Genomic DNA, 16,178 nt, shown 5'->3' with positions numbered 1-16,178 from the left:
TTTTTGGTGCGTGTGTTACGTCTCAGAAGCCCAACAGTATAGAATTTGATCATGCGCCGTTTCACAATTGTGCACGACTTGTCTTGAGAGGGAAAAAAAACCAAAGCCCATAACAATTTGGTGCGTTAAAATATCAGCGGACGAGTTTAATCTGGATATCTATCAAATTTTTTTTCTCCGCCCAAACAAATTCGTTCTACATGTGCAACAATTTGGTTGCTGCCATTTACAGGAGATTCTTCCATCGAAGAATTTCTCCGTTTAAGCGGCAGCAGGGGAGGGGGTACAAACTTCTCTGAACATAATTTACCATGGAAAAAGTCGAGGTTCAAAGTATAAATCTTTGTACAGAGAGTAAGCATCGTATATGCCCATGCTGTGATACAAATGTGAGCTGTAAAGATTTATCAGGAAATTTATAAACAGAGAGTTTCTATGACAGTGACAATGGCACTTGCTTTGCATACAAATCATCTATGATTAGCAGAAGTATACCAACTTTTGAAATGCCTACCTCTGTGATGATGTTACAATTGTGTGAATTTCTCATCTTTATACTTTGAATGGCAGTTCTGCTTCAAACCGCCACAAAATTTACACCGCCACAGGAGCAACTGCAACAATGATAACAAACAGGGAAGCCCTTAACCACCGAAGCTTCAACAAACCGTAATCTCAAATTATTTATAGAGTTCCATCCAGCTATGTAAATTGCAACGGCCACTACAGTACCACACAATTCATCAATTTCTGGGGCAGTTTGAAAACCCAAGAAGATAAGTAATGGATTCGGGAAGAAACATTTTGCTAAATGAACATACCTCAAAAATAACTAGTCTGAATGCTCCTGTGACATCGCTACTTGTCGGAATTTGATGGTGCAGCCATTAGTATAGGTTGAGAACTTTCAGGTTCGTCAGAGTTGCTTTTAGAGACTTCCTTTTTTAACTTGTGATTATTATATGCCGCTACACCTGCTATGGCTGCATAAAAACTAATGTATCATTATCATGTGTATTGGTTTGTAGATAATATTTAATTCGTTATGTTGTTTGTCAGTCAAAACTATGCATTTAAACATCTCGACATTACTCTTAAAATATATCATGGTATTTCCGCGTTACCCTTCAAAAGAGGAAAAGATACAACACTGTGTTGTTGTCTAAAACACCCCCAATCAGATATCAATGAACACCCAAAAACTAAGCCACTTTAAACTCAAAATTGTATACTACTAATCGGAATCTAGTATCAACTCAGAGACCTCTGGGTTATTATAACATCACAATCTACATATAACCTGGTGGTATATATTAAAATCAGAAATATGTAGAACTCAAAAACCATCACTGTGACAAATAATTATTTTGGAAAATAAACAAGTCTTTGAAAGAGACAAGGTCAGATACTTACCAATGGCATAACCGACCAGATTTATAGGAGTGAGCTTTGTATCAGCAAAAATAATGGCAGACAATAAGACAACCACCCAATCCTTGACAACTCCCGCAACGCGAATGGTCAAGGCACTTGTATGAGTGATCACCAGGAAAACTGATAAGTTGAGGGCAAAAGTACACAGAGAGTTGAGTGTTAGCACAAGCAGGGGAAAGTTCCATGAGCTATTTTCTTCCATCTTTGATTTCTCCAAAAAGATCCATGGAATGAATAGGCAAACAGCACTGCATACAAATTCAATACTCAAATCACACAGGTGTACAAAATTATATAAGCAGAACGGCAAAGCTTGAGGAATTTTAAAAGTAGAAATGTGTACCTGCACGGGCTAACATAGTACATGAGAGATATTGGGTTTAATTTGAGACCCTTCCTTTTAACAAAAATCTCCATAAAAATAAGTCTTAAAGCTTCTCCAACAACTCCTCCCATCTGATAAACTACTCCAATCCAGCTGATATTTATTTCACCGTAAGAAGCCACAAGAACACCAAAACTTATCACTGACATGATCAACAGCATTCTGCCGCTCATTACCTCAAGTCCTGCTGCTACTCCAAGAATGAAAACAGCTACTGGCACTGCATGCATATGTTTAAGAAATCAGAGACTTGGATAGAGAATTCCTAATCATGATGGATGGTTATACAATCGCCAGACCTGTTGACCAACCTACTTTCTGACTGCTGAACAAACGTACAGCCAAAGGGCCAACCATCAAATAACACAGAAGACATTGCTCCGTATGCCCAGAGGCTTTACAGTGGATCAAAAAACAAAAAAGTAGTGAAAACTTACTGATTGCTTTCAACATCTGTGCAAATGCAACAGAAATATACATGTAGGCAGTATTTCCCAGCCAAAGAGTCATTGCAAACATTGCACCTATTGGTATTACTGATGTCACGTATCTGTATAACTAAAACTTCATTAGATTCTGAGTGGGAAATCAGTAAAAAAGTAGACAAACATGAGCTGACATAAACGATTGCACAGTTACTTTAGTCGGAGGATAAATGATCTTAGTGTTAAGTACCAGCAAGAAAATTGTTCAAGTACTTTTCTTTCATTTTTTAGGAAAAAAGTTCAAAGTAATTTAAGTCAGCAATAGGATCAACAACTCCACATGCTTCAAGCGTGGAGGGAATTGCATATGCGTAGCAACTAGCTAGCCAATATTGCAATTCAACTTGTTGGTTTTAAAACACCAACGGCTTAGTGTGTTTTACTTTCCTAGTATATTTAATCTTCATAAGATAGCTGGAGTCAGTTTAATTAAGAGCCAAAACAAATATCATTGAGCTTGAGTCACTAGCACTATCTTTATACTTCTGAACAATGAAAATAGCTCATTGGCACCATCAAGCTATGATCCGAACATAAATCCCTAATTATTTGGTTGCCACAAAAGAGATTCATAAATTCATCTTTAATTCCACAAAAATGAGTAAAATTCGACAGATATCATCTTTGAGGCTCCTTACTTACATTTCTACAGTCATTCCTTCCTCAACCTTCAAAATCTGTAAAATCATAGAATAAAAAAATAAGTTTAAGAGAACCAATGGAAAATTCAGTTTTAATGATTATCACAACATTTAGTTACCTGCATACCTTAAAAACTTTCGTGAGTAAAAAGCACAAGACAGAGGAGAAGACCATGTGAAGTAGAGTCAATCCAAGAGGATAAGGGAAGTTTATTTCCTTGGACGACAAAACCCACTGCATTCCACAATTTAAAGATTAAGAATGAGAGTAATATTTTCAAAGTAGAGACCCAAAAATCAACATTAAGTAACAAGGAGTTATCAAATTAAACAAATGCTGACATGGTGAGCATTAACGCAACATGTAGAGGATGCTATATTTCTTCACTGTAGACCTTTATCAAAAAAATTTATCATTCTTTTGTTCCAATACAAAGTACTTGCTAACAAATTCCTGTAGAGTTAGGTATAGCCACCCAGCCGCCCCCTCCCTAAAAAAAAAAACTATCTTATCGACATTACCAGAACAAGACCTCCAAAGCTGTACTTGACTTCCCTTGCTTTAATTTAACAATCATCTACAGCCCTCAATCAGATTCAAAGAGGATGAGGGAAAGCAAGTAAAAACCATTGATTTTCTTGAGAAACTAATACCATATCAAATACCTGAACACAGGGTATTCGTAAACTATGTATGTATCTCTCTCTAGATCTCAATACATTTCATGCTAAGTTTAAGGTCCTAAGATGCATGTCTTCGCCATATCCATACTTTCAAAACATTAAGCACGGTCATAAAACAAGATGTGAACTTTTTGTGTAAATTCTTGCCAATTGCAAATTTTAAAGCACCTCCTCAACTTTTTGTGTCTCTCTATCTCCATTTGTTAATGCACAGCAATACATTAGAGAACAAAAGCCCACAACAACTGCTTCTGGAAAAGCAATTAGGAAGTACGAGCTAGTTTATTAGAATGCTTCTTCGAAAAGCTGCTTCTTTTCGTCTCCCTTCATATCTTTCAATAGAAAGGCACAGCCAACAAAATCATCCATCAGTACCAAATCCATACACTCTCAACAAAAAGTAAAACCTAATTTAATTTCCAAATCAATAGAAACACAAAACATGCAATTTATCTTTCATCCAAAACTCACAATACTACTACTAATCACACTAAATGGGTTTCCATAACACCAAAAACCAATCTCAAACTACACCATACGCTTGTAACTGGTCAAACTCGAATTGGGTTTTCTCCAATTTTCACATCCCAGAAAATTCACCCCAAAAATTTCCCGCCTACCAAACAAACGAAAAGACCAAATGTTGGACAAATGCTATGCTAACAGATGAAAAGCAATGTGCGTACCAACCTTGTTGAAGAAGATCTGGCCGCTGGAGAGAGCGATGTAGAGAAGAAGATAGGCGTAAGTGAGGACCTCGCCCTTAAAGAAACTACGCAGCCGATCCGCCATTGACGACCCAAGAGATTGCAGACGGAGGTATGCAATAATGTACTCCTACTTCGCGGTAAAAAGAGCGTTTGCGAATAGCATAAAAAACCGTCTTGTAATTACGTTTTGCAAAAGTGCTTTGGCGAATTGGAGATCTGAAAGGTGATTCACTACAACTGAGAGAGTTTAGTGAGGTGGAAATATTTGCAATCCGAATGAATGTTTCAGAGTGTGGATGCAAATTTCCGCAACTGAGAATGGACTCAAAGGTTTTTGGGAGAAATGGAAGCTATTTATAGGGGTGTGGCCGACCCTTATTTGGAGAAAATGCCCGGCCACTTATGGTGGTTTTTTTGGAGTAATTGCAAGGTATTATGTCAAAATAATATCTTGCAATTAATTAAAAAATTAATTAATTAATTAGGAAATTAATCAACTAATTTAGGTAATTAATTATATTTTGAATGAATAATTGAATGTTACCTTGTGGGGAGGATGAGGATGAATGAAATAGGTTTTGAATAAATATCTATTTTGATCACTTTTAAACTTGATTGTATGTTGCTTGCGCGTAGGAGTTCGAGTGTGCCTCGAGAGTAATTTTGTCTTTTTCACCCAATAATACATGTGTCACCTCCGTATTTTTCTCAATTAGTTTTTGCTGTACATGTAGAGGTCGCACTTAGTGCGATGGCAAGTGCCTTCGCCCATGAGCGGTAGGTCTCGGGTTCGAGACTTGGGAGCAGCCTCTCCATAAAATGGGGGTAAGTATCAAACAGGATATTCTTATTTGCTTTCTGCAATGGATGTGTACGTTTGTTATTTTGTACTATACTGGGTCGAATCGAATTCGTAGTACACTCGTCAACTGATCGTGTTTGTTGGGTCGACGCAATTTTCATCTCATACTCATATACTTGATTAATCTATGTGGTGTTATATTTGTTATTTAAATGAATTCTGAACCGATGGTCTGATAACGATATTAAGTTAGCAACATATCATGCATTTGTAGTTTTGTGCATATAATAATTGTTTAGGGGTTTACACTTGTCGTTGTGTGTATGCAAATTCAATTTCTTGGTCACTAGAGCAATATACCTGATTGACAAGCATCTCTGTATTTGTTTGTGTTAGAGCAAGTCCAGCGGAGGCTGGTTGCTCGGGCGACAGGGGAGGAGAAAGGGCCTGAGGGCCGGTGGGAACAGCTCCAGCGGGGAAGGGCCCGAGTGAGGGTGGGAGCCCGAGTGGGAGGCCCGTGGAAAATTGACAAGCCTGGCCCCCGAGCCTTGTGACGTTAGGCTGACGCAAGGGCTGGGTCCGGCCTTTTTTTTTTTTTTTTTTGTGTCAGGCGCGTGCCCCTCACTCGCTAGTGGGGGCGCGTCGTCCGACAGGATTTTAGGGGGATGGCCCGCGCGCCAGTTACCGTTGGGAAGCCACGTGGCTTCCCACGGTCCGTTAGATCCCAACGGTTCTTTAATAAGAACCGTCCGATTTACAACGGTAAAAAAAAAAAAACTGATTTTATATCAACCGTTCGATCTGAGATCAACGGTTGATATTAATCTCCTTTATAAATTTTAAAAAAAAGGAAAAATAGTTTTAAAATTAAGAAAAGTTACCGTTGTGACACGTGGCACAATCTGGACTGTTGGAATTCAAAATTTTTAAATCCAACGGCAGAGATTAATTATTTGAATAAAAATTTAAAAAAAAATTGTAAAAAATCCGAAAAAGTTGTAAAAAATCTGAAAAAAAAATTGTAAAAATTTGTTTTTACTTTTCTATAAATACCACTTCTTCTCCATCTACCTTACACCACAATTTCATATTTTCTCAACTACTTTCAATCAAATTCCTATCTTTCTCTCAAAGTTTCAATCCAATTTTTTTCCACAAAATGGCTACTGATGCAGGTTCGAATTGGTCGCTTCTTGAAGATGTTGCGTTGTGCACTAGCTGGGTTGAAGTTACTCATAATTCCGTTACGGGTAATGAGATGCAATTGCGAGAAATGTGGAGTTTAATTCATACCAAATTTGTTGAGCAAATGAGTGGGAAAAGAACCAAAGAATCGATATCCAATCGTTGGAAAATACTTAGCCATTCCTTTAGTACGTGGAGAGATGCCTTGACACAAGCTAGTAATAATGTTCGAAGTGGGGCAAATTATGCGGATGAGGTAAGAATATATTATAATTATTTGTTTGTATTATTATTTTGTTACCTAATTTGATTATAATTATTTGTTTGTTTCATTTATTTGTTACCTAATTTCATTATTATTATTTGTTTGCAATATTTATTTGTGACCTAATTTCATTATTATTATTTGTTTGTATTATTTATTTGTGACCTAATAATTTCATTATTATTATTTGTTTGTATTATTTATTTGTTACCTAATAATTTCATTATTATTATTTGTTTGTATTATTTATTTGTTACCTAATAATTTCATTATTATTATTTGATCAAAATCTATCGTCAAAGATTCTCAAAATCTATCGTCAAAGATTCTCAAAAGATAACGACACGTGGCACGATGACATTGGATAAAAATCTTATCGAAATCCATCGCTAAATAATTTTTTTTTTATAAAATGACACGTGGTGCAACGAGAACGATTTAAAAAATCTTATCCGAAATTACAAATAATTTTATTTTGTATTATTTAAACAAACAAAAAAAACTAATATTTTATTGCCTATTGCCAGGGGGGAGGGCTCCAAGGGTGGAGATGCAAATGACAATTACTGTTCATTAATGGCAGTTACTATTCATTAAAGGCAGTTACTGTTCAAAATGGTGGATTCAATAGTGAATTGCCAGGGGGAAAGGCTCCTTGGGTGGAGTTGCTCTTAGTGACTTATCATGTGTCACTAGAATCCGTTATTTTAACTGATTTTTAACATGTGTCCCAATAACAATCCTAAGTCAACGACTTATCATATGTTTTTGTAGTTTCGTGCATGTAGTAGTTGTTCAGGAGTTTACTGTGACGACCAGTTCCTAATTTTCATTTGTAATTTATCCCCGAATATGTAATTTGACGATTATGCCCTTATTGGCAAATGGCGTGGACTTATCCTATTGCTTTCCATTTTAGTTCTCGCTATCGCATTTAAATTGTACACGCTAGTACGAGTAGGCGTAGATTTTAAAGTGTAAAAATATCTACTTCGGATAGATTTCGATTTCCTTTTACTGTAGGAAATCTAAAAACCTATCCATTGGATCCCCTTTTTATCCTACCCGTGCACCCCTCCATTATTTCACTCCCTCACCTATCCCATCTCTCCCTCCTTTCAGTCACAAATTAGAAAAAGGAAAAAGAAATGAAAGAGGAACTATTTCTATCTCCCTCACCGAACTCTCTCTTTCTTCCTCTCTACAACCATCACAAAAACACACAAACGTGGCAACCAACTTAGGGCTGGGCACGGGCCGGGCCGAGTCGGGCCGGACCTAATTTTCAAGGAACCGGAGGTTAAAAGAAACGGGCCGGGCCGAGTCGGGTACATCATATTTCATTACAGGAATCGGACCGAACCCGGCCCGTTTCAAACGGGCCGGTCCTTGGTTTTTTTTTTTTTTTTTTTTTTTGCGAAACCGCTACGGAAAGGACTCCAGAACCACCGCAATGCTGCCTTCGTCGTCGCACCACAGCTTCTCCACCGAGCCCCGCGCCGGCACCGCCACGTTTCTCACCATGGCCAACATCCTCACAAGCAACACCTCCATGCTTACTCTGAGTCGTAGTATATGTACCCTTTACCTGGTAATCCTTCTGAACACTTGTTCGTGAGACATGAGCCAACTGCCTCCATCACTGCCCGACAAGTAAAATTTTCCTCACTTAACCCATTGTCTACAAAACTGCTTCCATTACCTGTAAATCAAATAATACAATTAATGAACAAGTCAGACATAATTCCTGCTACTAACCAATGATTCCTTTCATACTACATCCGAAGTTGGGAATAACATATGGTTTTATTAAAGATTTTATTAAAGATGTCTATTCATAAGGATGATTTTGTCATAGAACTAAGCAATGAAATTCTGTAGTTAAAACAAGTACGCAGAGCATCGAATCCAAGCAATATAATGAAATTCTGTAGTTGTTTCGATTTTTATATTTCTTAAGAGAAATTGAAATCAAAATTAATATTAAAACACCATAAAGTTTAAAAAAACCAGAACCATTCCTGCCATAGAATTCTCAGAACATAAATTTACATGCAATCTAATACAATTTACAAATGGAAACATAAATAACTAGAAGTTACTGATATCAGTTCAAAGGTTGGAGTATAATTACCGCCAATTTCAGGGATAGGCACAGAGACAGAAGAGGACGGCCTTCTAGCAACCAAACTTCCTTCAATGTAAGAAGAAGACCTAACGGGCTTCACACAATGAGATTCGCCCATGCCCACCCAGAGTACAAAATTATTGGTTGATTTGGAACTCAGAAAAGTGAGATCGAGAATTGAGAGGGAGAAGATCGAGAATCGACAGATTCGAAAGGGAGGACTAAGGAGAGGAGAGTCTTTGTGGCGATGAGATCGTCTTCGTGTCGTCGTTGTCTAGGTGGAGAATAGTGTGGGTGGGAGGAAGGAAGTCTCAAGTCGTGGACTCGAGTGGGAATCAGTGGACTCGAAGGCGGCGGATGGACGAAAAAGAAAGGGGACGAAGGATGACGAGGAAGAAGGGGGACGGATGAGGGAGTGAATCATGGATAATGGATTAGGGTTTAGAGACCATAGTTAGAAACGGGCCATCCGGGGCCCTGTTTTTCTATACCCCTAAACCCGGCCCGCCCCTAAAATTTCAAAACCCCGGCCCGCCCCGCCCCGTTTCACTTATGAAAAAATTGGAACCGGCCCGTACCCGCCCCGAACCTTGATTACCCGCCCCTACCTGCGGTTCCTGTACCCGTTTGCCCACCCCTAAACCAACTACACCATTATGATCAGCTCAGTCCCACGATCACAACCATGTCCTTGAAATTTGGTGTGGACAACTTTTGACTTACCAACTCGGAAGGTCGACTTGGCGAGTTCAACATATCGATTTTCAAGCCATTTATGGCTTGGAAAACTCGAGAAAAATGAGAACCTGCACATTTTCATTCAAAAACCGTGACCATTTGGTCACTTTCAAGCCATTTTTTTGGTCAACCTCAACCACAATTGGACTCCTACTAGGGGAAACTTATCTCGAGGATTTTCGAGGCTAAGCTAGGCTCAGGGGCTACGACCCAGCGACTTACTATATATATATATATATATATATTTATATTTATAGTTTCCATAAATGCGTATTTGTTTCACTTTTACGCTTATATTGCTTAGTATTGTTATTGTGATATATATTGTGATAAATGCTGCTATATGGTTGTAATATTACTGTCATGGCATTCATACATAATTGTACATGCTCAACCTGCTGCACCTGGTGTTAGTACTCGCCCTAGGGTCAGGGCTAGTCCTTCATATGTATGTTCACATCCGCACCATTCACTCACCTTGGATCCAAGTTAGGTGCCAGTCTTGTCGGGTAGATTGCACTAGGCAATCCGACTTGTATGTGATGCGCTTCTGCACCAGTCTTCACGTGATCGTAGTACTAGAGCATATTGATTACACCCAGTTCTGTTTGTGTCAGAAACTATCTGTTCAAACTTGTGTGTCAGCTTAGATGGATGATCACTTAGTTATACTTGATTATCACATGATTATTGCTGTAACATTTGATACATCATTACTTGGCATATTCCTGGTTATATTACTGCTATAACATTATCGAATTATCGTTTATATACTTGAGTAGTATGTTTAAGGAAACTATACATGTTTTACGGCAAGGGATTAGTATTTTCAAAGATAAAGGTTTTCTTATAAGCATTGTTTTGCTGACCCACTCAACTTTGTTTTTTCGCCCCTCCAGGACTTAGATAGCTGTACTCTTTGTGGCACTCGAGGAATCCCAGCAGTTCTGACATTTCATTATGTTTTAGACGTACGAACTTATCACTATTATGTAATAAGTGTACTTTGGTTGTTTTGACTACTCTTCTGTAGTCTCACTGTCTATTACACTTTGAATAATTGTAGTGGGTCCAACCCACGAATTGCGCACTCTTTCACTGTTTAGTTCTAATTAGTTTTAATTTTATTCACTTTTTGCATCGCTTACCCTTATGGTTACGTCACCTCACGGTGATGGCTAGCATGCTTCAACCTTTCCAGGTCGGGGTGTGTCATTTACACTTGTCGTTTGTGTATGCAAATTAAATTTCTTGGTTATTAAAGCAACGTGCCTAATCGGCACACATCTCTGTATTTGTTTGTGGTAGTGACTTTTACATTACAATTGTAATCTAATACATAGAACACAAATTAAAGGCTTATTTGGTATTGAAGATTAAATTGGATAACTTGCTATATTTAATGTATGTATGTGGAAGGAAGACATGAAGAAATTTTGGCAAGCTCAAAAGTGAACTACTAGCTAATAAAACTTATTTCTCAAACCCCACAAAATACGGTAGGATTATAAAGGAATCAAACTCAAATCCCTTGAACACACCTTGAATTTTATCAAATATCCCAATTCAATTTAATTTGAGACACAATTCCGCCTTCAACATACCTTAAATTTTATTAGATATCCAATGCAATCCAATTCTAGAAACAATTCCGCCTTCAACATACCTTGAATTTTATCAGATATCCTATCCAATCCAATTCTAGAAACAATCCCCCCTTCAACATACCTTGAATTTTATCAGATATTTTTGCCTTCAACATACCTTAAATTTTATTAGATATCCAATGCAATCCAATTCTAGAAACAATTCCGCCTTCAACATACCTTGAATTTTATCAGATATATTATCCAATCCAATTCTAGAAACAATACCCCCTTCAACATACCTTGAATTTTATCAGATATTTCCGCCTTCAACATATCTTAAATTTTATTAGATATCCAATGCAATCCAATTCTAGAAACAATTCCGCCTTCAACATACCTTGAATTTTATCAGATATCCTATCCAATCCAATTCTAGAAACAATCCCCCCTTCAACATACCTTGAATTTTATCAGATATTTTTGCCTTCAACATACCTTAAATTTTATTAGATATCCAATGCAATCCAATTCTAGAAACAATTCTGCCTTCAACATACCTTGAATTTTATCAGATATCCTATCCAATCCAATTTTAGAAACAATCCCCCCTTCAACATACCTTGAATTTTATCAGATATTTCCGCCTTCAACATACCTTAAATTTTATTAGATATCCAATGCAATCCAATTCTAGAATTTTATCAGATATTTCCGCCTTCAACATACCTTAAATTTTATTAGATATCCAATGCAATCCAATTCTAGAAACAATTTTGGCTTCAACATACCTTGAATTTTATCAGATATCCTATCCAATCCAATTCTAGAAACAATCCCCCCTACAACATACCTTGAATTTTATCAAATATTTTTGCCTTCAACATACCTTAAATTTTATTAGATACCCAATGCAATCCAATTCTAGAAACAATTCCGCCTTCAAAATACCTTGAATTTTATCAGATATCCTATCCAATCCAATTCTAGAAACAATCCCCCCATCAACATATCTTGAATTTTATCAGATATCCTATCCAATCCAAATCTAGAAACAATCCCGGCTTTTCTTAAACTGGTATACAATACATGACTTTATCTTCTCGTTATGTGCATACATTATCCAATACGATTCATGAACACCTTACCAAACAAGATACAATGGCATGTTGTAATGCATCCAATGGCTAGAAATCCCTTCTCTTCTGCCGCTCCCAAACACCGAAATTTCCTGCTTTCGGAATGTTTGGCCTTGAGCTAAAGGCCTAACCTGTTGAAGTAAGAACTTCCATCCTCAGTTTCAACCACCATACCACATGCCATGGTAGCCGTCTTCCCTCGATTTACTTTTCTTGAAAACACTGAACATGCGTTTTCCTTGTTGCTAAACTTCTGCACACACTAATTTATGTATGGCATTGGTCGCTTAAGTCTAGAACTGCATCAACTTTCTGTTACAAGGTCACCTTTTTCGGCAGATTGTCATGCCATCTCCAATGGGTACCTGACACTCCGAAGGATTTAGGGTTATCGAACAACAAACAAAAGATCTCTGAACTTTCTTACGAATGAAGATGCAAGTGATAGAACTTACCATACTAATGCTTACACGCTTGTCCTCCATTATACTTGTATTGAAATTTCTGATGCTGACAGTCTTGGCATCGTTTACCTGCAGGGAAAAGAAAACATTCAGCATAGTTCATTTTAGGGGAAGGAGTTAATAAAACCTGTTTATTGATTCACCTCAGGGTCAGCAACTTTTCCGTGCCAGAGGACATTATCGAACACAATTAGACCCCCAACTCTCACCTGAAACAAGAGACCAAGCCAACATGCAAACTGCTCATTGCTCAAAGAAACCAAATGATAAAGGAGAAAAGGAGAGAAATTCGACAAGTTTGAATCTTAAAAGAAATTATTTCGGTCTTACAAGTTGTAGTAACAGTTCAAAGTATTCCTGGTACATCTTCTTGTCAGCGTCAACAAATGCGAAATCATAGCTGCATGGCAGAGTAAACATGTGAAAATTGTTACTACAGTAATTATGGTGCCTTATGACTAAAAGTGAGCTAAAATGATTGATGCATTAAGCTCATTTTTTCAAAGAAAGAGAGTAAACAAAAAACATTGAAGAGATAACAAAAAACAAAACAAAGGTTACATTTGGGGATTCAAAGAGGAAACACGTCGAGCCAGTAATTCAAGAAGAACAATATGAAATGCAACGGCATGATGACAAGAAGAGAATTATTATTTAATTCTTCTCCAAAAATTTCACAAAATCTGAACCACAAACTTTCTTCAAAACGCTCAGATGAAACAATTATATGCATCGTGCTTCTCAACATTGCTCATTACATTACCTACATGCTTCACCGTTCAGAATCAATGATCTCAAGGAATCTGCTGCAAGTCCATATTTAACATGCACCTAATACCAAATTAGCCTTTTCAGTGTTGTGTCAAATGAAGTATAAGGAAAAACAGTTCGACATAGTTGTGGGGTTATATTCCTATACAGTTCATTGACAGTACTGATGAGTGGAAGACATACTACCTTGTGGGAAATATTGGCTTGATCATAATACTTTTTTGCCACCTCGAGACTTCTGTAATCTCTTTCGCAGGCTACTAACCTACCGGATTCTGGAAGAGCCAGTGCAATAGCCAATGATGAATATCCCTGAATTAAACAGTAACCATTATATCAGATGTGGCTAGTTCATCACATGAACGTGAGAGCTATTCTTGTCTCTTCTTGCTCTCCCAGTAACAAAGACTAAGAAACAGGAAAAGAGAAGAAAATGAGGGAAACAGAGGGAGTAGTCAAGGAATGTCAATGTTAATTACATTTCACCATACGCATCTGCTTTTTTGACTTTTTTGACTTTGTGTCTTTCAGTTAATATATTGGGTTTCAAGTTCAACTGATGATTATATCTTTCAAAAAATGGTAATGTGATTGGTGTATGACCAATATTTATCGAAAGTATAAAAGATCCAATAGAAAGGGCCACTTTAGTAAGTCGAATGAAGTTCAAGGGGCAATGGGAGTCAAATTGAATGTCGAAGACCAAAGTGAGACACATGCCTCAAGAGACATTGGTATAATTACTATAATATACCCAAAAGGGAATGTGCGATTAGAAATTTAGAACAAAGTAGCAGGAAGCCTGTTAAGTTGCAATACAATTAAGTTAGAATGAGAAGGGATACATACGGTATAAACGCCAACTTCAATACACTTTTCAGCCCCATGAATCTGCACAAGCATTGCAAGCAGTTGAGCCTGATCAGGAGACACCTATCCAGAGAGCACCACACTGTCAAATTGTGTTGCAATATAAAGAAGAAGTACGAAGACATCAGACAGTCGAAGGCAGTTAACTTTGGTTGTCAATTAAAAGTTTCAATTGTTTTCAAGAGGGTCCTGGCTAGCTACCTTAAAAACCAGCATTTCCCTTCACCTATATCTTATCAATGTCCATGTTACATAAAAAGGAATGAGTAACAGTAGCAAGTACCTGCATCTGACTACCACGCATAGAGGCAGTCTCCTCCCTAAGTTGTTGTAGAACCTGAAATGCAATTGTGATCAAGATAACCCGTACAGAAAATGCAGATGTAAAAGAACTCAAAAAAAAAAGAAAAAAGAAAAAAAAAGAAAACTAAGGTGCCGAATAAAGTGAAATGAAATCGAAATTGGGTTCATTTATACCTCTGGCTCTCGAACATTGGCAAGGATGTAGTCGTAAAGGCGTGGAGTAATACTGATAATCTGCTTGTTTCCATACTTTTCATCATTGGCAACAACAAATGGGCTGGTAGCACATCCTCTTATGGTCTTATTTACCTTTCTGGTGAATGCAGCAAATCCCAAGCAACCTCTTGGTATTGGGTACCTCTCAGAGCAGGTCTTGTTGGTGGCAATGCTAGAAACGGTGACAGTTGGGGACAAAGAATGGGACTTTGGTACGGATTTTTGCGGAAGAATTACCCGCTGAGGCGCTAAGATAGACCAAGAATGAATCCCCAAGCTGTTGCTGCTCCCCATAGAGGCAAAGTGTGGAGCAGATTCCAATAACAGAGTGGCAAACTGCAGATCAATGCTTGTTATGGTAAGAAGAAGAAGTAGATAATACATAACAACAGTAATAGCGTAAAACCAAACAGCAGACACACTCTTTCTCTATCTCTTTATACTTCTGTTGGGCATTTCTACAAACACCTGGTGAACACGCATCACTGACGCTATGATTGAAGTAATAATCCATAAAACCCAAGTGAAAAATAACAAAACATACGAGGGAATGCAGTTTTCTGCGTGTTTTGGAGCGCAAAGAAAGCAGCTTTGAGCCTTTGACGGTGCAGTGCTAAATCCACAAATGTTGGAAACGGTATTGACTTTCAAATTTGCAAAATAGTGCCAAATAACAACTTTTCACGGTAACGATGAGTTTCCTACCACATTGTCAATCAATGGTTTTAATATATACTCTGGTTTGGTATTGCACTGTTTAAAAAAAAAAGGTTTGTTTTTGCTGTGACGTGAGAATAAACTTATTTTTGCTGCTTCACGTTTTTAGTTTTTTTCACAAAAAATTGTGAAAATAAACTGTTTTGAAGTGTTTACCAAACATATTTTTGAGCTGATCTTTTTTAATACCCACTTTTTTATAAAAGCACTTCAACATCAAACCAGTACTAAGTCTTATAAGAATTAAAATAATTTATTACAATCGTTTTTTTTTTTTTGCTGAAATTTATAATCGTTTGTTGTTGTTATCGTTATCTTATTCATAGAGTTATATCGCGTTGTTGATTGAGTCAAATTATGAAGTCACTAATAAAAGTATATCACACTTTTGTTTGATGAGAAATGCTAAGAGGAATCTCTTAAAAGTGAAACAATATTTTATAAAGTTGGCACAAAAATTGACTTTAAACTATGAGATGGGGGAAAGTCTATTATGCTTTGACATTTAAACTGTGAAATCACTTCCTGAATTATATCACTTTTTTTTTTAATACGTACGATATTATCTACACTAATAGATGAGGGTGGACTAAGCCTTACACTGAGCTAGCCATAATAATTTAGTTCAAATTTCCTTTAATAAAAATCTAACATA

General features: G+C 37.2%; 2 protein-coding genes across 3 annotated transcripts; both read right to left on the bottom strand.

Annotated features, from left to right (window-relative positions):
* Positions 1-291: 291 nt before the first annotated feature.
* On the bottom strand, positions 292-4,698 carry LOC126622229 (probable sugar phosphate/phosphate translocator At3g14410). 2 transcript variants are annotated; one of them, XM_050290908.1, is made up of 8 exons: positions 4,320-4,698; positions 3,073-3,180; positions 2,947-2,981; positions 2,257-2,369; positions 1,778-2,039; positions 1,414-1,682; positions 822-983; positions 292-723 (listed from the first exon to the last, which is right to left on the bottom strand). In XM_050290908.1, exons 1-7 carry the CDS (start codon positions 4,419-4,421, stop codon positions 859-861), a joined length of 1,014 nt encoding a protein of 337 aa, XP_050146865.1. In that variant the 5' UTR covers positions 4,422-4,698; the 3' UTR covers positions 292-723; positions 822-858. The 2 variants fall into 2 exon arrangements, with proteins under 2 accessions (XP_050146865.1, XP_050146864.1); XM_050290907.1 differs by having other exon boundaries at positions 292-614; positions 4,320-4,697.
* A 7,394-nt stretch (positions 4,699-12,092) lies between these two features.
* On the bottom strand, positions 12,093-15,527 carry LOC126624150 (uncharacterized). Its single transcript, XM_050293179.1, has 10 exons — positions 15,351-15,527; positions 14,765-15,142; positions 14,571-14,624; positions 14,267-14,350; positions 13,604-13,729; positions 13,410-13,477; positions 12,977-13,046; positions 12,790-12,855; positions 12,638-12,715; positions 12,093-12,547 (listed from the first exon to the last, which is right to left on the bottom strand). Exons 2-10 carry the CDS (start codon positions 15,098-15,100, stop codon positions 12,506-12,508), a joined length of 924 nt encoding a protein of 307 aa, XP_050149136.1. The 5' UTR covers positions 15,101-15,142; positions 15,351-15,527; the 3' UTR covers positions 12,093-12,505.
* Between the last annotated feature and the right edge of the window lie 651 nt (positions 15,528-16,178).

Source organism: Malus sylvestris, chromosome 5 (assembly GCF_916048215.2).
Source record: "Malus sylvestris chromosome 5, drMalSylv7.2, whole genome shotgun sequence".
NCBI classification, from domain to species: domain Eukaryota; kingdom Viridiplantae; phylum Streptophyta; class Magnoliopsida; order Rosales; family Rosaceae; genus Malus; species Malus sylvestris.
This window is presented reverse-complemented; position numbering and strand designations above follow the sequence as displayed.

Bases quoted from the DNA above. Each gene is read 5' to 3' on its own strand.
- LOC126624150 (XM_050293179.1), bottom strand. From the start codon at position 15,100: ATGGGGAGCAGCAACAGCTTGGGGATTCATTCTTGGTCTATCTTAGCG. The intron at 13,730-14,266 runs GTATGTATCCCT...TGTTTAATTCAG, and splicing joins TTGAAGTTGGCGTTTATACC to GGATATTCATCATTGGCTAT. The intron at 13,047-13,409 runs GTAATGTAATGA...TCTGCCATGCAG, and splicing joins CTGAACGGTGAAGCATGTAG to CTATGATTTCGCATTTGTTG.
- LOC126622229 (XM_050290908.1), bottom strand. From the start codon at position 4,421: ATGGCGGATCGGCTGCGTAGTTTCTTTAAGGGCGAGGTCCTCACTTAC. The intron at 2,982-3,072 runs GTATGCAGGTAA...ATGATTTTACAG, and splicing joins TACTCACGAAAGTTTTTAAG to ATTTTGAAGGTTGAGGAAGG. The intron at 1,683-1,777 runs GTACACATTTCT...ATTTGTATGCAG, and splicing joins TACTATGTTAGCCCGTGCAG to TGCTGTTTGCCTATTCATTC.